This window comes from Lepisma saccharinum, chromosome 5, assembly GCF_977018435.1.
Source record: "Lepisma saccharinum chromosome 5, izLepSacc3.1, whole genome shotgun sequence".
In the NCBI taxonomy this organism is placed as follows: domain Eukaryota; kingdom Metazoa; phylum Arthropoda; class Insecta; order Zygentoma; family Lepismatidae; genus Lepisma; species Lepisma saccharinum.
Genome location: NC_139233.1, coordinates 37324640 through 37349768, shown reverse-complemented (window position 1 = coordinate 37349768; position 25129 = coordinate 37324640). Strand labels below are relative to the sequence as shown.

Genomic DNA, 25129 nt, shown 5'->3' with positions numbered 1-25129 from the left:
CAGATTATTCTGCTAACTCAAATATAAGACTACTAGACAATTTTGTACCGCATCTGATTTCTCAAATCGAGATCCGAAAGCATGGTGTTGTCATAAACAGAGTAGACTATCCTGGTATTACCTCTACAGCTTTGGCCACACTGAATTTTTCCAAGACCGAGGCCTCGTACTACAAAATAGGTGGATTTGAGGCTGGCGATAAAATAATAACCAAAGAGCCACACTGTACTGTTTCCGATGAGCCTGTTACCTGGATTCTTCTCAGATTACAAAGACATTATGTGGAAGGGTGGTTTAAGAATAACATTTCGAAGAGCCACCAATGATAATAATGCTTTGATGCGGTACAGTACATTAAACTCTACTGGTGCAGCTCTGCCTTATACCCTACCTGACGAAGGCAAATGTCTTATTCAGACTATGGAGCTAAGAATCCCGGTTGTTGAATACGAAGCCAGTTATGCTCTTAAATACAAAGCAGATATACTAAAAAATCCACAGGTGCCTTTTCAATTTTATACATATCAATGTGTCCAGAAGCCTGCCACTGGTAGCTATTACGAATTCGATGCTACGAATTCATTTTCTAGTATACAATATGACATGCCAGATTTTGTGCTGGTGCTGTTTCAGTCTGTTCGAGACAACAACCAGCAACAAAATTCAAGTAAGTTCGATAACTGCAATATCAAGAACATATATCTTAAAAACGGCAGAAACGAGGTGTTTCCTAGAGAAAACTATAATTTAGACATGTCCAAGGATGATTTTCTTAAATTATACGTGGCCTACACAGCATACAAAAGAGTCACTACTGGCAATACCGACATGTATTACTCACCCGATGAATTCAAAACACAGAGACCGATGTTTGTCATCAACACCTCAAAACGCAAGCAGGTTGTAGTTAATGACAGGACAAACATTAAAATAATCTGTGAATTCCATGATACACCACCTGCCGACACCATATGCAGTGTTATTCTTATAGGTCAGAAATCATATGTTTATGATATAAGAAACGAAAGAGTCACAGAGCAATTCTAGAAAGCCTCTGCACAATGCATTGTCTTAGTACTAGATAAACAAGTTGAGCCTGGTGCCCAATTAAAATATTCGGGTTAACATATTAATACTCTGAACTGACTGTCAAGTATTTAAGCACACTTTACAGAGTATTACACTAAAGGCAATAAGCTCATATGAGCATCTTGGCCTAGTTTTAAGTGTAGTCAAAACAATGTCAAGAGGGCCATATTTTTTACGATCCTATGGACAACAATCTGACAAATGCAGCTTTTGTACGTGTAGCCAAATCAATCTGAGGGGGGTCATACTTTTTACAAGAGATCCCCGAGGGCTTTTTTACTAAATTCTTGGATTCGACAGAGTAGCACACTGTAGGCAATCTCGTATAAGCATCTTGACATAGTTTTAAGTGTAGCCAAAACCAATCTGAGAGGGGTCATACTTTTTGTGTTCCAGTAATATCACATTTTATACTACTTCGGTGTGTTTATGTTATTAATGCTACATTGATTTGGCTTATTTTACTCCACTTTTCTGCCACTTTTGGCTACTAACGAAGATGAAGATGATTGGATATTGACAAAGAACACCCATTCCCAGGCCGGCACTCGAACCCGGGACCCTTACTAATGCTATATAGGCAAAAGGGTTTGTCTGTAAAATAGATAAACCCTGTGGCCATCAGGTCTTAGATTGCCAAACCCTGCCAACCAGATTTCAGTTAGATGGCGCCTAGTGAACTCATAGATTCCCATCACCGCTGCTGTATCCAGCTTGATATATTAGATTTCAGAATGAATGCTAGTTATTCTCTTTGTCTGCTACTTTATCTACTATTTATATCCTGTGTGTTATATATTGTGCTAACAAAATATAACACACAGGATTTCCTGAAGTAACTTGGATTCTTGTTGTAACACGATTACGTCTTGTTTCCATATTAAACACACTATAGTTGCTGACTAAGGCATTTTTTTTTAAAAAAAAAAATTAAAACACTTTACACGTTACGTTCCACCCTATATCTCATGGATTCTTGTTATTTGGATGGCAAGAAGAACTGTAGGATCTCTCCCGATACGGATTTTTCCTACCGTCTGGTAGGAGACGTCGTGGAAGTTCCGTCTAGGACAATGGGCCTGCCTCTGCGTTGGTGGTCCTCGTACTAGGTGTGATAGTACATGACGTTTTCCGAGCTTTACGAGTTCGTCAGCTCTGGAAACGTAGGGTCGAGAAGGTCCTACGTTTACTCAGCGTCCACTGTTGTTATGCTGCTGGGGTGAACTTGGCCAGGTTGCCACAGTAAAATTACAGTAATAACAATAATTCCTGAGATTTTCCATGTCACTTCATGAAAATGTAGGTGTGTTATGAAGTAAGTTTTCATAGCCAATTTGTGTGTAGCCCGATTAGATTTTAAATGTTAACAAAGCTGTACGTACACAATACGTTTATTACGTAAGTGAATGAAGTGTGTCGTAAGTTTAGAAGAGTTGGTTAAACTGCAATCTGTTGTTTCGGGAAATAACGCCATCATCGTGTCGGGGAATAACGCCACTCAATTTAAACTCAAGTTTAAGGAAATGTTGATTTCGAAAATAGATTTATCCTTGCTCAGTTACTTTCGAGGCGTACAGATATTTATTCTCGGTTAATTTCCTCTTTCAGATGGCGAGGAAATGTAGAAATATACGGGCCAAATGGTCAGTAGCTGACTTGAGGCAACTGTGACCTGTGCACATTGTGTGACGAGGGTTGTGCAATGATCTCTGACAGCGATGAGTAGCACCACGAATGTGTGTGTGTGTGTGGCTGCCATACTCAAATGCACGTGCCAACTATTCATGCTCTTTCTAATAACTTACCCTACAGTAATTATTTTTCCTAGTACTCTTTAGTAAAGAAAATTTGAATGTTTTACTTGTAATTAAGAACATGGCGTTATTACCCGACAGGTCTGGAAATAACGCCATTGTGCATTAACACAGAATTTAGTATTTTATTGCTTTCATTATAACAGTGCAATCAATATTTTATTATTACACAATAGAGGAAAGTTCATTCTCCTATACATGTAAATTTCATGTTCCTAACAATAAAAATGTATGAGTTCTAGAACGAAATGACCAATTGGTGGCGTTATTCACCGAAGTTACCCTATACACTTTGAGATGTAAATTTTAAAGAACGGACCGGGGATTTGCATTCTGATCTCGCCCGGCCCCGCAATATGTTGCTACGCCAATGTATAACATAATAACCATCTATTCCGCTCTGGACCCCTTAAAAAAGCTAATCTAAGCTGTCTTCTGCAAAAAGAACCATGTATTGTTCATATAAAACAGTGAAATTCGCCCCTCCCAACAGTAATCTCTGGATCCGCCACTGGCTTCCACGGGTATCGGTCGATTACAAGGTGACGACGCTACCACTGCGCCATCGGGAACCCGTCCCCCTTCCAGAAAAGCGGCTGGTTTCAAAACTGTCCGGGTTATTCCAGTAGTTAATCGATCAGGAAAACCGGCACTGTCTGTTTATCTTGCTTCTTTTTAAGATCTCTGACTGTTCTCCCTTGTTACACCTTTGAAGAAATCGTGAGCGCCGGCTGGCGGCTAGGCGTTCATTTACAAGGCTAATAAACGCTCGAGAGCTGGTTCACTAACACTTCCGCCGCAGCGAAGGAGCTGGTTTTGACCTTCAGGTCCCGTACCTTTGACGCAAATTGACCGTTCAAGAGGGCCGTCCACCCGGGGCACTAGGTCGGCCGCATTCCAGCCAATGTTCTTTTGGTAGATCGTAATGCGCCGGACACGAATCCTTGAGACTGCACAGTGCATGAAAGATGAGGATCCTCCATGCGGAAACCGGTACTAAAAAAGGACACATCTCGATTCCGCAGCCTGTAGGCATGCCTCATTCGGTGAGGTGATTATTGCAATCTTCTTGCGTCCATTGTTGTGGAAGCGGGATGGCTACTTTGGTGGCGACCTTCCTCAACCTCACGAGCAATCTGGTCACTGGTAAGTTAGTTTTCCTTTTTACATTTTGTACTCTAGTATAATTTCTGGGCTCGTTAGGCTTATGGCGGCCATGAAGATGATGATGATTATATTAAATTGATGAAGTAACAAGCACAAGTGCTTCGAAATCCAGAAGCTTTTGTTGTGAGCACTCAACGTCCTTGAGCACATGTTTAGCGTAGTTCCACTCAGTCAAAGGCTTTGGGGAAGTCGAAATGGGCCGATTACAATGCGTTTACAGTCGTTTACGTGACGGAGTCATAACGTACGCTCCAGGTCCGTACCCAGGATTTTTTTTGAGGGGGAGCCCAGACCCATAGGCGAATTTTAAATAAATTTTATCTCATGTAATACACTGTATGTGTGTGTGTGTGTGTGTGTGTGTGTGTGTATATATATATATATATATATATATATATATATGTGTGTGTGTGTGTGTGTGTGTGTGTGTGTGGGGGGGGGTGTATAGGAGAGGGTGGGTTCATTTTGTTACGAAATGTTGAAGAACAGCATTTTCTAACCCATATGTATGCAACCACGTGACAAATATTTGCAGTTGACACTGACATTTGTTTGTCAGAGAGCGAAAAAAAAATTGTATGGTAGGTGCAGACTACATGTGTGCATAATGCAAACAATTCAAATAGCCTACGAAAAGCAACATAGGTATGTGTGTGGGGTTGATAGATGAGGGTTCTCGTCCATTTTGCAAAGTTCCTGAATTTTCCAGGTATTTTACATAACTGTGTAATGATTTAATATGCTATAAAATAAGAGTTACATTTCAACTTTGTAAGTTAATTAAATGAATCACTTTTGTTGAACATTTTTGAAAATAAATGAAAGAACCTTTTTATAACCAATATTACCCAAAAAAGAAGATTGTTGGGAAGATAAAACGAAACATGTTTCCGATTACAAATTCTGCCAAGAAAAAATCATTTCTTTCGAATGACCTCAGTCCTAGCCTTGTTTTCCTGACTCTTCCGGTTGCCCAGGACTTTGGAGTCAGTGCGAACTCTGTAAATAAATTATCTGAAGGGAACGGCTACGTGACTTCACCCTGGCAGTGTGACTGCTGGCGTAATATTGTTTCTATGGTGTCTTTTCGCTTCTAGAATCTTATTCAACAGTAAAAATAAATGCTATTAAAAGAAGCTATTAAATGGGGTTGCATACATGTGGGATAGAAAAATGCCATTTTCAACAGTTTGTAGCATCAATTTTTTTGGCCTTGATGTCTTCTGCACACTGTGAAAGTTGTCTGTTCACTGTGTATTTATGTTCAAGATAATTACAAGTAGAAAAGAAGAAAAGTTGCAGAAAAACAAATTCTGATTGACAGATTTGCGTTAATAATAATGTACTTAATTTGAGTGTTTTGGACAAATAACAATATATGTTAAAAGTATTATACTTCAGGCAATTTTTTGCCCCCAAAATCTAGCAACGATTCTGCTGTGAAGTGGATTCTCCATTTACATAATATTAATTAACCCTAAGCCATTAAGTGGCAGAATGGACATGAGTTGCAGAAAAACCCTGATGTCGGAGAAAGAAAACAAAGTTTTTTTTTTTATCCTTCTGCTCATTGGTGGCGAAAAGGGATCACAGACCTTCGGTGTGGGTGGAGAGCTAAATGCTCCTTATATAGTTGGTTTTGTATTGCAGTCATTGAGGAACCTTTCTTCCATAATGTAAAAAGTATAGAAAATTCCCTTCTATTCCAATTATGTGAAACATTTGTGACCGAGCCGAGGCAAAAAGGTCGGGACATGGATTAAAAGGAATGGACTGTCCCGACTAAATCGGAACGCCTGATAGCCTTGCATCAATGGCTGTAGAACTAAAATAGCCCAATATTGCAGAGTGCAGACATCTATAGCCTGCCTCTGTCCAGAAACAACCTATTCATTTGTGCAAGGACAAAATCGAAATTCATGTAAAATTTGAAAAACCATCAACGTAATTTTTGTAGGCTTTTATACGTTCAAATTAATTCATGTCTTGGGTACGGGCCTGGTGCGCTCTAAATATGGGTTAACAGTGAAACTCTGAAGTGCAAACCAAATATAGGCCTGGCTACTGTTTGTAATAAGAGACATAATCATTTTGATTTCTCGAAACCTCAGAAGAAACTACTCGTGGGAAAAATGACGATTAGATGAAATTAAGATCGTACATATTGATCAGAATGTATGGGGTTTACAAACCCAAGTATATTAATATAGTTCTTGCATAAAAGAGGTTTACTTTAATTGTAAACACTAATCTCGCTCTTCATAAAATACTACTTTAATTCAGTTTTACGCTATACACACATTAATCCAGTATTAATGTTTATGTAGTTATTTTTTCATTAGACACCCGTTTTAAAAACACATTTCTGGCATTTTTTAAAATATTAATTTTTAAGGAAAATTCTTAATTTATTTTCAAAGTGACACATGGTGCTAAAAGGGTTCCTTCAGAAACATGTGTTTAGTATGTCTTTCTTAATATTCCATTACTTCCTATGACACTTCTATTAATAGCCCTTACTTAAACCAATATTTGGAAACTGACAACTTTACCATTTTTTGAAAATCTTAATTTTGCGTGTGGGGAGGATACAGTACCTTGTATGAAATATTATTTTCCATACATGTATATTTTAATGTTGTTTCCTTGATATTTTGAGTTATTGTCTTATTCTAGATTTAGTCATTTCCTTTCTCTGTCTCTCCCTCTATATACACACACACACACACGCGCGCGCGCATTTATAGATATTGGGTCGGTGCCAGGCACGTATTTAGAGACATATCTCGTGTCACATGTCCGAATTAAGTGTCTCAATAATAATAATAATGTTTGAATTAAAATAATTACATTAATTCAAATTAATACTAATTACAATATATACATTAATATTGTATTATTATTACATGGGTTTGAGTTAGAGTTGGTGTTTTAAGTCCACTTTATGCACGGTAAGGCTAATCGGGACTGGACTTACAGTTTAAAGTGCGATCCAAACCACTGTGCCTCCACCGGGTATTGAACCCGGGACCCTATTATTACATGAGTAGGTAAAAAGACGATATATGAATATAAATATAACAGCGCATATTCATTATCTAGCTTACCTGTAGTTGAGATCGGAATAATTCATGCAAAATCAAGTGCTCAAGTGCTCTGGCAATGAAATTAATGTCAAATACATGAAGAATTGAATATTTATCGAAGAATGAAAACAATGTTAGATGCAGTTGGAGAAAAGTAAAGTTTCTGATTAATATTTATTACACATTATTATGAGTAGTAGTGTGTATAAATCTTTGTAATGTCATTCAAAGCTGTATGATCAAAATATAATCCTTGACTTTCAATAAGCTCAGAGAAAATTACTAACCATCGGTTATACAACAAATGCTAAACGAGCATATTTTCATTATTTACTTTTAGTACTTGGTAAGCCATTCGGGGGGAGGAAGGCCGGACCCCCTGGACCCCCCTAAATACGTCCTTGGTCGTTGCATAAGTTCGCAAGGTTTTATAACATACGTTAACAGGAATACAATAATGAATTAACACAAGTACACAGGTGATAAGATGACACATTGTTATTGTAGTTTAACAATACACAGTCACAACAACAATCACTCAGTCAGTAATGTAGTCGCATCCATTGTCAATAACAACGTGCCAACGTTGGGGAGGAGTTCGATGCCTATAGCTTAGCATTAGCCCCGTACACAGCACAAATTGATTTTGAGTTGAAGAAATCAGTTAGCCAAGTTTCAAGAGCAGCTTCATTAGGAAATACTTCCTACAGCTGCACTTAATCCTCGGTTAAACTCAATTAAACTCGAAGAGCAGAATATGCCGGAAATGTTCAACTTTGTCCAAGTGACACACCATCTTGTTTCGTCCACAAAATAGACAAAATGTGCTCAGAATTAGAATACACTGTGTTTTCACGAACACAAAACTACAAAAAAAAATAATAACAATGGAATAACGGACACGAAACTCTTGGCAACGCAGTGTTGCCAACCCATAACAAAACACTACGAACTTATGCACCGACCCAATAGATAGAATAAGGCAGGAGGGAAATGGAGAGACAATGAGGGAGGCACATCGCGCTACAACGCCAGGGGTCCCGGGTTCGAATCCTGGCCTGGGCATGTATGTTTGTGAGTGTCCATTCATCAATTTCATCATATCATCACTCATCCCCATCTTCGCAAATTAGCCAAAATTGGCACAAAAAGCGAAGTAAAATAAACAAAATCAAATCAAATCAAACAATGAGGGAGTGAAGGACTCACTCGGGAAGTCATCATTGCTCAGCAAGCCCAGCCACTGGCAACACCGTGGTTGAGAATGAGACAAGTAAGATTGCTGTAACCGTGCAGCTCCCCCCCCCCCCCTCCATTCTGCCCACTCCCAACAGACATATAGCTAGGCTGGATAGCTCAACAAATCAATTATCCCTTTGAAAGTGAGAGAGGGGGAAGATATATGGTGAAAGATAATGTGATACAGGGAGAGAATGGGGGCGGTACAGAGAAGAGAAGAGGTAAAATAGAAGTACAAAGACAAAGAGAATAGGTAAGAGAGACAAAGATAGGGGAAGGCAGAGACAGAAAAATGAGAGACAGAGAGAGAAAGTAAGAAATGAAGAAGATAGTTGAAGATATACGTTGAAAGAGAGATGCAGAGAGAGAGAGAGAGAGAGAGAGAGAGAGAGAGAGAGAGAGATAGATAGATAGAGAGAGAGGGAGAGAGATGGGAGAAAGTAGTAATGGGGAACAACGAGGTTGTAAGAGAGAGAGAGTAAATAAATCAGTTTCCTTTATATGGATGGATATTGGTCAAAATTAACGGTGGAAAGCTACATATTAACAGACATCAATAATTTTTCATGTTATCATGATTTATTTTAACGATTACAAATCAGAAGAGGCTCCTCGGTGAAGTCGACAGAGGGAGGAAGGGGGCGGAACCCTCCTTTTCCTCAAGCAATCAAGAAGAAAATCTCGATAAATAAATGAATGCTCTATTATCTTAAATGTATTGTATTTAGTGGTATATTAAATGTGGCTGGCCCCCTCAGAAAATATAGACGCCCTTCTGCCTCCCCAATCACTGTTTTTTTTTGTTGTTTTTTTTTTTTTGTCGCTGTCACTGGTTGTAATGAGTAAAAAGTTCGCAGTTTGATCATAAGTTAAAACTTTAGATGAAATCCCTCTGACAGACTCTCTCCGTAGGTTTCGACAGGCTGATAGTGAACAGGACTATCTTAGACATTGGCCAGTACTACTTCCAGGTGGGGCCCTGTAAGCTGGTGTACTCCGCCCCTTGTTCAGATGGAAGCGTCCAGTTCATTCTCTTCACGAGGTGAGTTCGCCTCAGAACATATTGAAGTCGCATTTTGGATGTCTGGATTAAATCAAATCCGAGGATGGCAACATTGTAGCACGCCTCGTACTGAAGTAATACACGTTGGCAAAAATTAGAACAAAACTGCTTGCTATACAGAGAAAAGAAAATATGGTTGATCTTACTTAAGAATATTTTACTAATTAATTTAATTGTTTGTGGTCTCCTTCGTGTACCTTACTGGGTAAACTTCCAAAAATTAAATTCATGATTTGTTAAGCAAACTTGTATTTGTATTTTGGATATTTAACTCGCTTTCCTAAAACTATTAGGTTAATCTCTACGATGAGGATGAATGGTGATGAAACGACGACTTTCTGGTGTATGATCGAACCCAAAATCCTTGAAGGCAAGGTGGTGGTCAACTAACAATCTACGCTGTCGGTCAGAGTGCTTGTCAAAACTTGTCTGTATTTTCTAGTTATTAAGTTTACGTGTACAATATAACAATTATTCTCCACATTAAGAATAAGAACGAGCTAGGAATAGAGATTAGTTCTCCTAGACCTTCAAAGGGGTGGGACGATCACTTAACCTTAGACGTCAAACGAGGTGATACCTTAATTTCAGACGTTAATGCTCGGCTGGAACTTTGGCATGCGAATGGGCGAATTTTTTTCAAATTTCCCTCTCCATTCGAAAAATTTCAAAATATGAAAAATTACATACGCTTAGAATTCCTTCTAGAGCATTGTCTTCTTTCACTGTTGTATAAATATTATCAATAGTTTCGTGATTACGTAAGTCTATTAAACTATTGATAATATCTAGACAATAGTGAAAGAAAACTACACTAAAATTCACTTCAATGCCCTAGAAGGAATTCTAAGCGTATGTAAATTTTCATATTTTGAAATATCCAAAAGGTTTTTCGAATGGAGAGGAAAATTTGAAAAAAATCGCCCATTCGTCCAGTCGAGCCTTCAAGACGCTTGATTGCTTATCCTTGGACTTCCAGATCTAATTGTTAATAGTTGGTATACAATTATTGATTGTCTTTCCTTAGACAATATGTAATACCTAGTAACCTCAATGCATGTACCCTTTGCAGAGTGTATATATTTATCTTACATTTCAGAGCTAATCCAAGTATTTTCCAAAGAATTTTGGTAGGGGACAATGAAAGTCTTTCAGCTTCCTTCTTCAATCCAGAAGATCCGACGAAGGTAATCATCCATGGATACAACTCCAACGTTACCCTCAGTTATCTGGTGGACATTAAACAAGGTGAGTTAATAGCTAATAGATTAGTTGCGCAAGTTCTGGGTAGTGAGTACTCGCTTCCAGTCTCAACTACAAATTTACCCGTCACAACACAATTCCGTTGTCATATTCAAGTTTCTATGCTGTCAATATGTTTGTCCTCAACATACTGTCTCATCATTTCTTGTATTCTTCCCTGTCGAAACCCCTCCCGAAGGATTTGGCTCATCTCAGGCTACAATGATAACCGTCATATCGTTTCAACAGAGTACCTGAAACGTGGCAGCTACAACATTCTGATGGTGGACTGGAGCAAGCTCTCTCAGGGGCCCTGCTATCCCGTGGCGGTGTACAACGTCCAGCATGTGGGTAAGTGTGTGGCGCAGCTCGTTGGGTTCCTCAGGAGCTACGGAGCCGAAGACATCCACCTCGTCGGCTTCAGCGTTGGAGCTCACGTTGCAGGGTCGGCGTCCAATTATATGGAGGAAGCTCGCATCGACAGGATCACAGGTACTGAACGCTGTTTTCAAATAATAGCTTACTTGTATCGAAATTACACTTCTCACTTAGTTAATATAATGCAGTTACCGTAATTAAAACAAGTGTGTCTGTGTCGGAGCTGTTTACTTAATAAATGAACTAAGTAGTTGAGTTCATCTAGAGTTAAATCCCTAGCGACATCTAGTAGCTTTTCTGGAAATCAACTGCACGAAAAGAAGATAAGGTGAATTTAAATTTTCACATTTCTTCGCTTTAGTTGGGATATCTCATTCCTTCTTTACATATTCCTTTCTTCATTGCGTATTCCTTTCGTTCTATACATATTCCCTTCCCGTCCATTTTCAATGAATATTCTCAATCCTTCAATAACTATATCTCAATTTTCAGTACATAATTAACCTCCTTTCAGCGGTTATTTTCTCCATTTAGTGTAGGCTTTGTTAATCCGACGTATTTGTGAAAGGGCGCTCTCGTATATATGTGTGGACTGCAGAGCGAGCAGCGGTACTTTAACGTTGTAAGAGGGGCGGAAAGAATGTAGTGATCGAGGCAGGAGGCTTCGTTGGTCGCGTTCATGCAGTGGAAAACCTCTCGTCATCTGATTCGAGAGTGACAGTGCAGAGTGGCATTGTAATAATTACGAGAGAAACGGGAAGGGGGTTCCGTGAAAAGGGCGGCATCTTCCCCCGCAGTATTTTTTTACCTCTTAATACAAGAGGCTCCCCCACTCCTCTGTTACTTTCTGGACTTGAGTTGGAGTGTGCAGGCGAGAAGCTCGCACCGCACGGAGCGCTTCACAAAGCACGCTAGTTGTTCAAGTCTGGTCTAGTGAATATTCCTTTTTCCGCATTCAGCACATATGACTTTTATTCGGAACACATTCTTCCTCTTTCAATGACAATTCTCTTTCTCGTCTGGGTGTTTCCTTCCATCCATTTCTTGGGTCAATTTTCTGTCATTTGTTTCCATTTCAGAACATGATTTCCATGTTTTCTACCGTCTATTTAGCCACCTCATATTGAGTGGTATAGTCACTGCCTCGCTACCAAAAGTTCCGGGTTCGAGTCCTGGCCTGGAAATGGATGTTCTTTGTTAGTGTTTCATCAATTTCACCTAACCATCATTGCCTCCCCTCAATCGTCCTGCTTAGACAAAATCGGAAGAAAAGCTACAAAAAAAAAGATATTTGTATTTGGTTACTTTATCCACCAAAATAACAAGATGAATGATGACATGTACATCAGCACGCATCTGTAGCTTCGTAGAACCAGGGGTGCCCACAGGGGGCGACAAAATTTATACCAATTATATATATCTACACACAAAAAAAGGGGGAGATCGTATCGTTTGATTCACTTGTTATTGATTTTTAGTCTTTGTGATCGCGGCGATAGGGTTGAAATGAAACACCACCTCTTATGCCTCTAGAATCGGTTTGGATTGGGGGGGGGGGGTGGTATTCGCATTAATACAAGGTTAGTCGAGCAGACAAACTGTGCAGAATAAGGTTGACTAACAATGGCAGTGAGCCTCAAGTATCTAAAGTAAACATATATTGCTTAAATATGTCTGTATTTACACAGTGACGCAACCACAGGGGGGGCAAGGGTCAATGCCCCCCCCCCATCTTCGAAGGAAGTCAATTCTAGGATAGCAAGGAGGGACAAACATTGACGGCCAAGGGCACCTGCAGGGGGGTACAGAGGAGCAATTACCGTTTCGATTTCAAATTTTATGCAAATAAAAATTCATTATGTAAAATTATCTTGCCTACTTCGCTCGCAATATCTGCTTTTGTCGTTTTCGTCAAGTTCAGAGCTGTAGCTTGGGGTGGCGGGAGTCGGCCATGGGCGCCGAATGATCTAAATGAAAAAAAAAGTTGTGAAAGAGGGAATGCATTGGCGCCCCGTGATATTATTTGCGCCTTATTAAATCATATTGTTTTCTATTGCATGCAATTCAACTGCAAAAATTGGATCTAAAAATTTTCTTGCTCGCCTCGCTGGCATTCTACTTGTTTTCTGTAATGTAATGTATTTAAATAATATGTTTTGTATATTTGTATTGAATAAACTTTGAATACGTACACAATTTAGAGTTAGCTTGTTGCATATGTATTTTCTATTTTATGACGCTCCATGTTGCATGTGTGTTACATGAAAGTTACACATGTATCCTCGGAATGCATTTATCATTCAGTTTCTGCCATTCAAAAATACAGTTTGTGTGCTTCATTCAAAGACGTTATTATAATCATAAATAATAATAATAATAATAATAAAGCCATTATTAATGTTATTATTATTATTATTGGTACGTTTATCCTGGTACTTACCCCCCCCCCCCCGGACAAAAATTCGTGGTTGCGCCTCTGGTATTATATTTTTCCGCAAATCTTGTCTGACAAAAATAATTTGAGTAATTAATTCGGCATAAACGGGGAGGAAATGTTCTACCTTTTTGGGGGGAGTGCGTCATGGGCCTTGGTAGGGGTACACTACACTAACCATACTTCTGCGTGGTTTTCAGCCTTTCAGGGTATATACACTGGTGAAAACAATTAAAGGGACAAATGGTATTTGTTAAAAGAAAAGAAAAATATGGAACGGCGAGAAGCAAAGAAGGGAGCAGACGATAGCTACGTGCGTTGCGCACAAACCGTGCCACGCAGTTGTCGATGACGTCGTACGGCGGTGGCGCTGTGATCGCGTGTGTGTAGAGGTACCCAGTTGCTCGGCGTGGATCGGAGCCGCAGTACGTTGTGAAACACCGTAGCATTGGGCAATCCGTGTGTTTTGAATTTCTGTGTTTACCCATCGTTAGTATGGCAAGTCGGCATCGTTTAGATGATGCCACAAGATGGAGGATAGTTGGAAGACTCGAGGCAGGCCAATCACAGGCAACCTGTTGTAGAGACCTCGGGGTTCCGAGAAATGTGGTGTCCACGCTGTGGAAACAGTTCACAGAGACAGGAACAGTGGTCCGCCGACGTGGTCAAGGCCGCAAAAGAGCTACAACGCCGGCTGAAGACCGTTATTTGCGACTTCTCGCCAAGAGGGATAGGTCCGCGACAGCAACACAGCTGTCTCGAAACCTGTATAATGCAACAGGGACATCAATTTCACGCATAACAGTCGCCCAGGGACCGCATGAAGGTGGGTTGTACGCGAGGTGCCCTGTAGTGTGCATCCCTTTGTCTGTGCAGCACAAAAGGGCCCGGTTATCATGGAGCAGAGAACACCTGTATTTGACGGATAATGATTGGGGGTGCATTCTCTTCAGTGATGAGTAACGATTCAGTCTGGACAGCGACTCAAGACGTGTTCTCATCTGGCGAGAAACGGGGAGTCGATATCGACCCTCAAGCATTGTCGAAAAGGACCACTATGGCGGAGGGGGTGTGATGGTGTGGGCGGGCATCATGGCAGACGGACGTACGGACCTTCATGTGTTCGATAGAGGTTCTCTGACAGGTCAGTGATACAGGGACGAGATCCTTGCACCCTACGTGCGACTTTTCCGCGGAGCATATGGACCGCAGTTCATGTTTATGGACGACAACGCCCGTCCACATAGGGCGCAGTTGGTGGATGAATACCTTCAATCAGAGGATATTCAACGATTGCCGTGGCCTGCGATGTCCCCTGACCTTAATCCCATAGAACACGTATGGGACGCCCTTAGACGCTCAATTGCAACTCTCCAATCAGCTCCAACAACCATCGCTGAGCTCAAGTGTGCCTTAGTGCAAGAGTGGGTGCGGTTGCCACAGGAATTGCTAAGGACCCTCGTACACAGTATGCATCGGCGATGCCAGAGTTGTATTGCTGTACGGGGCGATCATACGCCCTATTAGACATGTTTTTTGGCCTCACTGACAGAGCGTCGGTCAGCTGCTGTGCTGGACATTTGGCATTTTTGGTTTTCATGGGTGGCGGTTGTACCCATGTTTGTTTTCTCATCTATTGTTTTGTTCTGGGATGATATTGTGGCCACGTTTGGCGTTATTTCGTTGTTATCTTTTGTTTTTGCATTAAAAACCATTTGTCCCTTTAATTGTTTTCACCAGTGTATCTCGCCATTAGTAGCCTAACCTTAACTTTTAGTGCTTATTTTACTCTCCTTGAGCCTAGTTGTCTGCATAATAGACGAATAATTTTCCGTTCGTAGGTCTGGACCCTGCCCTGCCGCTGTTCTTCGGCCTCTCCAATTCCCAGAAGCTGGACGCGTCGGATGCAGAGTTCGTTGACGTCATCCACACAGACGCTTTCCGACAGGGGAAGTTCGAGGCGAGCGGACACGCGGACTTCTACGTCAACGGGGGAAGCGGACAGACGGGCTGCGAGGCGGAGACCAGTAAGTTTGTACTGTACTTCCGGGCAACTCAAGAGAGAACAAGTAAGGTGTGAGGCAGAAAGAAAGAGACAGAGAAAAGAGGGAGGGAGGCTGGATGAAAGGTAGAGAGAGAGAGAGAGAGAGAGACTGGAAGACGAAAAAGAGCACGAGGCATAGAGAAATATAGAAAGTGGGAGGGGAAAGAGAACGACACTAGTAGAGAAAGAGAAATACTCGGAGAAAGAGAGATAGAGGGAGAGAAAGAGAGAGAAGAAAAAAGGAGAAAAATAAAGGTAGTAAGGGAAGATGACAGAGAGAAAGAAATAGAAAGATTACAAGATGAAATAGAGATAGAGAGAGAGGTGGGAAAGAAAGGGATGGATGGAGGAAGGCAGAGCAAAAATAATAGAAAAAGAGAGGGAGCGAGAGAGAGAAAGGAAGAGAACGAATGTGAAAGAGAAGGAAACAAAGAGGCAGACAGAGGAAAGATCGAGATAAGAAGAGACATAGTGAGAAAGATGAAAAATAATGTAGAGAGGGGGAGAAACAGAAAAGAGTGAGAAATTGAGACAGAATGAAACGGAGGGAGAGCATGCACCCAGCTAAACGACTTAAATACGCAGAAAAATATCACGAAAACAAAACATAATCTTATGTCTTTCAGATCCCAGCGCCTGCGATCACCACCGCTCCGTGAGCTACTTTGCAGAATCCATCAACACGGAGCTTGGATTCTGGTCCCGTCTGTGCAGCGGTTGGATCTCGTACCAGATAGGCACCTGTTCCTCCGAGGTGCCTCTTGTTCCTATGGGAGAACACTGCCCGCCTAGGTAAAGCCTCAGGAGAAAATACAAGTCGTCGTAAAATTACCGTTGAAAAATCCAAGCTGATGTGAACCTCTTCCCAGAGACTGATATTAGCTCTCCAAAGCTCGAAATTTCTTTCTGTTCTAATTTTGTTCTTTTCTTTCATTATTCATGTGCTTCTCTGTGTTCGCTCTTTTCTTTCACTCTCATCCGTATCCTTTTTTCATTCTTCCTCTATTTCGCCATTTTATTCTTTTGTTCTTTCTATGCTTCTCTATCTCTTCTTTTCTTCTTTCTTTTTCTCTGTATCTCTCTTTCATTTTTCCTATGCTTCTCTATCTTCCTTTCTTTCTTCCTCTGTTTCTCTGTAGCTCTCTTACGTTTTTCCTATGTTCTCTCTCTTCCTCTGTAGCTCTCTTTCGTTCTTTCCTCTACTTCTCTATATCTTCTCTTCTTTCTTCCTCTGTTTAATTTCATCTCTCTTTCGTTTTTCCTCTGCTTCTATATAGCTTCCTTTCATTCTTCTTCATCAGTTTCTCGATATAACTATCTCTTTCTCTTCTCTATTTCTTTCATCTTTTTTTCCTTTTCCTGGTTCTGGTTCTCTCTACATTTCTCTTCATATTACTCTTTCTCTCTCCTTCTGTGGTCAGCTGAGACTATTTTACAGTGAGTTAGAGAAATCTTTCAGGTTTTATTCATAATCCAGAAGAAACTAGTACTCATTTTTATGTTTCATTTCAATTCACTGACAGCCATGGCAAAGAGACACATGCAATTTGTCGTTCGGAAGGTGTTGTTTATTTTTTTTAATGTTGGTTTCCAAGAGACACGTATCGCTGCAGTCTGAAAGCTTCCTTTCGAACCAATTCACCACAAGAAAATGCACGTGTCGCTTGGACTGGACTGTTGTTTTCTCAAAACCATACATCGTGTCGCCTAGCTCTGTTGTAATCGTATGCAAGATGAATTGTTTCCTTTAGAGTAAAGGGGCTGTTGATCAATGAATCCTCAGAGATCAATGAAATTTTTCGAACCGAAGCGACACGACAAGCTGCCCGTGTCGCTCAGATTCCCAATGGCGTGTATTGTGCCGCCTGAGACTTGATTTCCCATGAGCGGTAAATGCTTATTTATAGACTAAATGGGCCTCACTAAGAGGCGTGCTTTTCACCACAACACAATACGCAGATAAACGATCACCATGCTTGTAACAAAATGCAAGTCGTAAAAATCCTTTCCGAGTACCAATCCTGTCTCGTTCTGCTTGTATCAACAGGTTTCGTCTCTCTACGTCCTTCGGAAACCTACGAAGTGATACTTGACTCGATAAATTTGTTCCCGATCGAACTGTGCAACCATATGCTACATAGCTGACACCCTGTTTCCTTGTAAAAGAATCTCCACTTTTCCTTCTGATATTAACGTCCATAGCATCGTAAGCGTAACCGGATGCTCGAGGGGGACCAGACGAGTGCGCATGCTCCGCAGTAGCTCCGCCTTTAACACCGTCTATATTAATAAACAAATATATTTTTTTAACTCAGAAACGGTTTACATGTAAAAAGTACTGTTTCGGCACTGTAGACCAAAATGTGTATGTCTGTTGGACTGAGCTGAGTTTGTCTAATGTCGCGTTGTAGCACAAACCCTTGCCTGTGGAGTGAAGAACCATAATGTTGTATTCCATAGGGTTGATTCAACTCGGATGTTTAATGAAATGACACTGATATGAAACAATGCTATATTCATTATAACAAAAATTACGCATACATGTTTATACAAATTTGCTGTAATGCAAAGTGGTGGACGGAATGAAACAATATGCTCCGCCACATTGTCTCGCACACTGATCGAGTCACTCTCCTGGGTTCGAGAGTACGCATTGGCAATGTAAACTGGAGTCCCTAATGCAAACTGCATTGCCCTGACATCTATTGATAAAAATGACAAACATATCAATTGTGATCTGAGACAAGTACTAAATAAGCACATATTTGGAACAATAATATCATTTATTGAATTTCATTGAAAATATTGGAACATTTCACTTTGGGAACCACTGTCGTATTGTTTTATTTTGATTTACTGTTTTATTATTGTTGTTTCATTCCGAATTAAAATGGCTTATGCTGTACTGGGAATTTCACTAGGCTAAATAAAAAAAAATAGACGAACGTGTCTGATCTCAACTGATGCATTTTTATAGAAATTGTAACTTTTAGTGCATCGCGTTGAGCAGCAGCTGATTAAAGTATCCTGGAATCAATATATTTGTGTCAATAGATATATTTTGGGTTCTGTGTGTAGGTCTCTGTGGGAGGACAGCCTGGTGCTTCAGGTTCTGACCTCAGAGCGGAATTTAACACTTGAAACAGAACAGTATAGATTATTGATTATTAATTTCCGTTTTCAGCGCAAAGGGAACCTACTTCCTGTCTACAGCTAGCTCTCCGCCCTACGCTCTGGGAAACAAAACTATATACGCAAGAGTCAGGCTGTGAGAATTATTTATCGAAAGACATCTAAATATGGTGTTTTCCAAATGCCTTTACTGTATACAAAAATGTAATAAATTATTTTATCAATAACTAAAATGTGTGTTTTTTTATCACGCATGCAGGTGGATTTAACATGGCCGTTGGGTAAGGTGGAATTCATACAGGTGGGACTGTCACATTCAACAAACACAAGTGACGTTGCGTTGAAGGTCTTATTTTCTCCAGCATGATAATACAGCGCATACCCATAACAATTTCATTAATTTACTGTACAAGGAATACAAAATTGTGTAACTGATAGTTACTTTGAAAATAAACACGACAAATTTATTGCTACCACATAATATCACAAAGATTTGATGTATGAGACACGTGTAACTAAGCAGGGTAATCAGCCGCTTCTCGAGTCTTGCGTTGAACTCCTCCATCTGTTATGGTAAGGGCAGCACATAGGGGATGTATCCCCATGTACAGTCAGAGAAAGAATTACCTGGCCACGGGACCTAGAATTTCGTAAGGTCTTAAAACCTGTTCTTTATGCAACCCAAATAACAAAATTTTCGCTTAAGTTTGTCTGGTGGATCTGAGTTCTCGGGATGGTTTGAGCAATGATAGCATGAGTCACATGACTCATGCCCCAGCCACAACAAACAGCTGGGTGCTACGAGGCCTCCAGAAGAAAATTTCAGGAACTGGTTTCTTTACAACAGCTACTCGTAAGGAAATATTATTTCAAGTGATACTAGAGTCATTGTCAAGAAGGTTCTCTGAAATGATGGTTCTCATCACACGCTAATTGTATAAGTCCAGTTTATGCACTGGACCTACAGATTAAAGTGGAATCCGAATCATATGTTCCTCTATGTGGTATTGAATTCGGAAGCCTTTGGTTACATGGCGAAGACGTTACCACTACGCCATCGGAGAGGCAATGGAACGCCTTGAGAGAGAGAGAGACGACTGAAAATTTCTACGTGACAAACCATATTTCGCGTAAATTTTAAAAGTAAGACAATATGTTGTGGTCACAGGTTCGAACCGTGCGAGAGGCATCCATTTTTTATGTCATCGTCTAAATTCTTCCTCACCGATACGATTAACGCGAGTGGTAGAATAAAAGCGAAGTAAATAACAAACAGGAATTTAGGAAAAAGCAAAGCAAATTTTATCCATAATATTCTGCAGTCACTTCAGTCGTATTCACGGAATGCTACCTTTAAGGAGAGCCGTGGTCTCTCCCTTGTCTCCTTCCCTGTCTTTGTGCTCTCGCTTCCCTCTGTCACGATTGGTCTAAAACTAATTAATGCGAAGTTAATTAAACAATCCAAACAACGAAACAATGCACAATCAACTACACAAGACAACTTTCTAATTGTTATCGAATCGGAAAACAATTGAGATGCTGTAAAATTACGTAAGATGCAGTAATAAAGTGGGAATTTGGTACTGTATAGTATTACATCGGTGGAGATGTTCGTTTTGATTGTATGTTTGTTATTTATTATCGCTATTATTTCACTTTTGGCAAATAGCGACGATGAAGATGATGAGTCATGATATGATGAAATTGCTGAAGGGACACTCAATAAGAAAACCCATGCCCAAGCCGAGATTTGAACCGTCGTAGCGCGCTGTGCTAACCATGTAGGTCGAGCAGGAGTGGACATTATACCTTAATTTGTTTGCTCAATTGAGATCAATCAATGGAATAACTAGGCATATTGTATTATTAATATAAACATATCATAATATCACGTCATATAATTTGGCACGAAGTGACATCAAAGACATTCAATCTTGCATTTTCGAATTTCAAATAATTCTTCGACTTCAGGTTAATCACAACAATAAGATAAATTATGAAACAAATGATAATGAATATGGGATATTGACAGTTATTACGAATTACCTTACAAAACATTAAGCAGGCTCTGTGGACCAGCTCATTAAGTGGTGGACATTACGATCTCGTCACAAAAGTTCCCGGGTTTGAGTACCGTCCTTGTCACGGGTGTTTGAGTATTTCGTCATTAATTTCATGTAATGGTAACTCGTCCTTATCGTCGCGATCAGCGAACGGGAAACAAAAATATAAAAATAAACACGATCGTAGAGTACTTATTTCATATCTCACGAAATCTCCTACAACACCGGAATATATGAAATATATGTATCTTCACATTCGTTTTCGATTTCTATATTTAACTAGTCAAGACCGTGAACGGGAGAGCAATTTTCAATTCGAGAAACCGAGAGACTGAAACACTGCCAAGTCTTGTTTCTTCTTGACACCTCCCTTATCGACTTGTTATGTTTGTTCTTGTCATTATTCTTCCCCTGCAGTTAAACCATAACGACGATGTATGATGAAATAAAGCAGATAAATGGAAAGAACAAGAAAGTCATGCCTGCACGGGACTCGAACCCAGAATCATATGTAATGAGATTTGAAATTCTGCCTTTCTCTTTCCTCTACTTCTGTTATTTTATCATACGGGTCTGAAAAAATATGTTGCGATTCATAATTATGTTGGTTAGATGCTACAGATGTGAACTCCGACCTGGGATAAATTATTCCCTTTACTTTCGTATGTGGTTGAACATGAAATTTTTTTACACTTGACAATTTATTTTCTAGTTTTTGTTTTGTGCAGATAGTTTTTTAGTTTAAAGTGGGATACGAACCACTAAGTGCCTCCACCGTGTAACGAATCCGGGATGTTACGTAATAAACAAATCTGACACATTTTCAAAGCATTAAATTGGTATCTATTTTGAAACCATCTATCAAATATAAGAAATTTTAAATGCGTCGAATTTTAGTCCTGTTTTAGCAGCTTTAAGTAACCTGATTTGAGTGCCCCACGCCAAATTACACCAGTCCAGTTTTGAGGCAGCTCTGTGTCCAGGTGTTAAGAACATCGGTGCGAAAAGGACTTGACGCACGTTTAATATCTCGAGCAACTAATTAGGTAATTTTCAAAACATTTTAAGTTTATTTTAAATAACGTTTTAGAATTCTGAAAGTAACGCCAACTGCGGCAATTGGTAGAACTACCAGGATGGGATGTTCTGGTCGCGGTGAACTTACTCATGGATGATGGGACAAATGTAATGACATGTCAATGCCTTAACTAGGATTCGAATCTCTGATTTCTCGTAACGTGAAGGTGGCTAATGGACTATTTCACGCTGTGTTTGTCCCTTCGTCCATTTGATTGAAACGTTCATGAAGAAGGCGGTGATTGCGAAGGAGAAGAACGTTGATGATGATGAAAGAGGAGAAGATGAAGAATGCGAAGGAGAAGAAGATGGTGAATGAATGAATGATTTATTCTACTTCGCGTTTAAGTCAATTTTGGATGATAGCAAAGATGAGGGAGAATGGTGATAGGATAATATAGATAAAGTTACTATCACAAATACACATAGCACAAAACACAAACTCCACAGAGGATTATTCTGGCTGCAGGTCCATGCGCCATAGCCCCGTTAGTGTGCAAAATGCAGTTCAGGATGTACTACGTGGAAGTGAGGTTGTTGTTGTTGATTTGGTTTATTTTACTTCGCTCTTCTGCCCCTTTCTGCTAACAGCAAAGATGAGGATGAATGGTGATATGATGAAATTGATGAAGAGGCAATGACAAAGAACATCCATACCAAGACCGAGATTCGAACCTGGTACCCCTGGCGTCTTAGCGTGTTGTGTTAACCACTATTTCCTTTATTTAATGGAATTCCCCTAAGCGGTAGTGTCCCCCGTTTTTCACTTTTTTCCTCAATTTTCAATTTTTTCAATTTTCTCATTGCGACAAACACACCTCCATGTCCGAACCTGGATTCGAACCCGGGACCTCTGACAATGTAGCGCTTTGCACTAACCACTCCGCCACGGAGGTCGGCGTAATTGCGATTGACATCTGGGTATCTTCAGAAAGGGTCACCCCATACACCCCAAGGAGAAGATGTTGAAGAAAGAAACTGTAATCAAGGCGTCCCGGGTTCGATACCCGGTGGAGGCACATGGCACAGTGGTTCGGATACCCTTTTAAATTGTAGATCCAATCCAGATTAGCTATTATGTGCATAAAGTACACTTAAAACAACAAACAAAACTGAACTTCAGCCATAAAGACCCGAAGCGAAAGAGTCGCATTTGCGTAACTGCAGCCTTTTGAAAAGAAAACAACCCGTCTCTCGCACGGCTCGAATGGAAAATGCCGCAGATATGGAAATGTTGATAAAACGCACCTTCGGAGCCGTCTCCACGACCGGCTGAGCGTGAAATCGAAAAGGCACGCCACCAGAGTTCTCACCTGCTCAGTACACACGGAGAAAACAGCTACGGAGGTTGTTGTGGAGATCGTCCGGATGACGTCGTGGTCACTATGCGAGCGGCGCTGCTCGTCTGTTTTCTTGTCTTGTGGCGCGGTAAGTGGCCTCCTCTGTTTAGTTTAACTCACTTTCGCTACGGGAAGCATTGCACGTAGCCGAGCACCGTTTGAATACTCTCTTTTTTCCTCTCTTTCATTACAACATCTGCACATTTTTCTGTCTGACGTCTCGTTCAGACTCTACGAACCCTAGAAAAACGGGATTTTATCCTGCATATATATTTGCCAGAGCCTCAAGTTTGGTTTAAGTTGGTGTTTTAAGTCCACTTTATGCACAGTAAGGCTAATCGGTCCTGGACCTACAGTTTAAAGTGGGATCCGATCCACGATGTGCCTCCACCGTGTATCGAACCCGGAACCCGTTGATTACAAGGCGACGACGCTACCACTGCGCCATCGGGAAGGCCCACAAGAGGCTCGAGTTGTTCATTCTAGATCCATCTTGCAGTTTCGTGACCAGGATTTTCGTATACTTTTTTATTTGTCAGTCCTCATTTTGAGATCTTTTCCTTGCCTTTAACGTTATTTTATTTTTTTTTAATACTGAGCAAAGGACCCCCGCCAACCCCCCATTGGACACGTCACTGCATTAACGCTACTAAGGTAAACCACATTTTCTTAATAAGCCTTTTCTCTCTGACGTCTAGTTTCGAACCTACGAACCCTAGGAAAAGTGTTTCTATCCTGAATATGTGCAACCACGCAGCACAGGATCTTAATTGTCAATAATGGATTTACTTTGCAATTACTACAAATAAAATACATTACTTATCAATAAGTAATCGAGTAGATATCTGGTTGGTGTGATTGCAGATATGGGATAGTGAAAGTAAATTTGTCCAGGACATGGGGAAATGGATGAATGGCATATCATGCAACAATATACCTATCTTCGATTTTAGGAACACCGTTATACTACATTGCCTCTCTACAGTGGATGCGATTGGGTTCCAAAACCAGGGGGGGGGCAGGGACCAAAACTGGGGGGATAGACAGTATATTTCCCTTTGTAGATAAGGTTTAGCATAGTGCGGGGGCAAAAGTAGCGGAAAGGGGGCAACCATTTTTGGGTAATCGCGACGATGAGGATGAATGATGATATGATTTAATTGATTGAGAGACATCACAAAGAACACCCATGCCATGGATTCGAACCCGAGACCACTGGCGTCGTAGCACGCTGTGATAACCACGGAGGATAACAGGAACGCTATGGAGTTAGCTAGTTTAGTTAACGTGGGTGACAGAAGTGAAACAAATGTGAACTTTTTCTCGGAAGGACCAATCAGGACTAGGTTTACACATTTAAGTGTCCCGCCTAGGAAGAGAGCCTGGAATGCCCTAATAACTAGGCAAGGCGACATTTTTATCACTATGCTACCCAGAATGCCCAATGCTGCTCAGGAACAAAATAAATCGTCATTATCTACAGTGCACATTGAAACGGGAAAAGTCTCATGAAAATTATTGAGAATGGCAAGTTTAAGCTTATTCAAAAAAAAAAAAACATGTTTAATGCAGGTGTGTAAGGGAAAAGAGGTTTATGTAAATTTTGTAAATATATTTTTGTTCTAAACATGCCAAAGCTAGCTGCGATGGTCCAGTCGAGTCTGACTGCACAGGGGAGACCTAGGTTCGATACCAGGGATGGACGATTTCAGGTAGGGACTTTTCAAACAGTGTCCCTGAATTAAGAAGCTCTGTGGTTCACCCATCCTCTATATAGATACCTGGGTAAGGGTAAAGACGACTGGAGCGTAATGTTGATCACATCACCTCCACAATGTAGGTTTATGTGCGGGATCCCATCTCCACACCCCTGTATATGCCTTCAATATGTGTTGCATGGTAGAGGAAGTATCTTCGCCTTTTATTCTTTTATTGTAGACTAGATAGAGTGAAGGAGCATG

General features: G+C 40.5%; 2 protein-coding genes across 2 annotated transcripts in view; both read left to right on the top strand.

The window, feature by feature from the left end:
* The window catches only part of LOC145988327 (pancreatic lipase-related protein 2-like), a 73021-nt gene extending 54147 nt beyond the window's left edge, over window positions 1-18874 (top strand). The window contains exons 2-8 of the mRNA XM_083123193.1: window positions 3584-4049; window positions 9308-9437; window positions 10558-10706; window positions 10950-11192; window positions 15354-15539; window positions 16183-16348; window positions 18741-18874. Coding sequence (XP_082979319.1) covers window positions 3998-4049; window positions 9308-9437; window positions 10558-10706; window positions 10950-11192; window positions 15354-15539; window positions 16183-16348; window positions 18741-18828 — 1014 coding nt within the window. The 5' untranslated portion in view covers window positions 3584-3997 and the 3' untranslated portion in view covers window positions 18829-18874. The remainder of the gene's footprint in view (window positions 1-3583; window positions 4050-9307; window positions 9438-10557; window positions 10707-10949; window positions 11193-15353; window positions 15540-16182; window positions 16349-18740) is intronic.
* Window positions 18875-23161: 4287 nt separating this feature from the next.
* Window positions 23162-25129, top strand: part of LOC145987762 (inactive pancreatic lipase-related protein 1-like) — a 44718-nt gene continuing 42750 nt past the window's right edge. Inside the window, exon 1 of the mRNA XM_083122436.1 lies at window positions 23162-23256. Coding sequence (XP_082978562.1) covers window positions 23214-23256 — 43 coding nt within the window. The 5' untranslated portion in view covers window positions 23162-23213. The remainder of the gene's footprint in view (window positions 23257-25129) is intronic.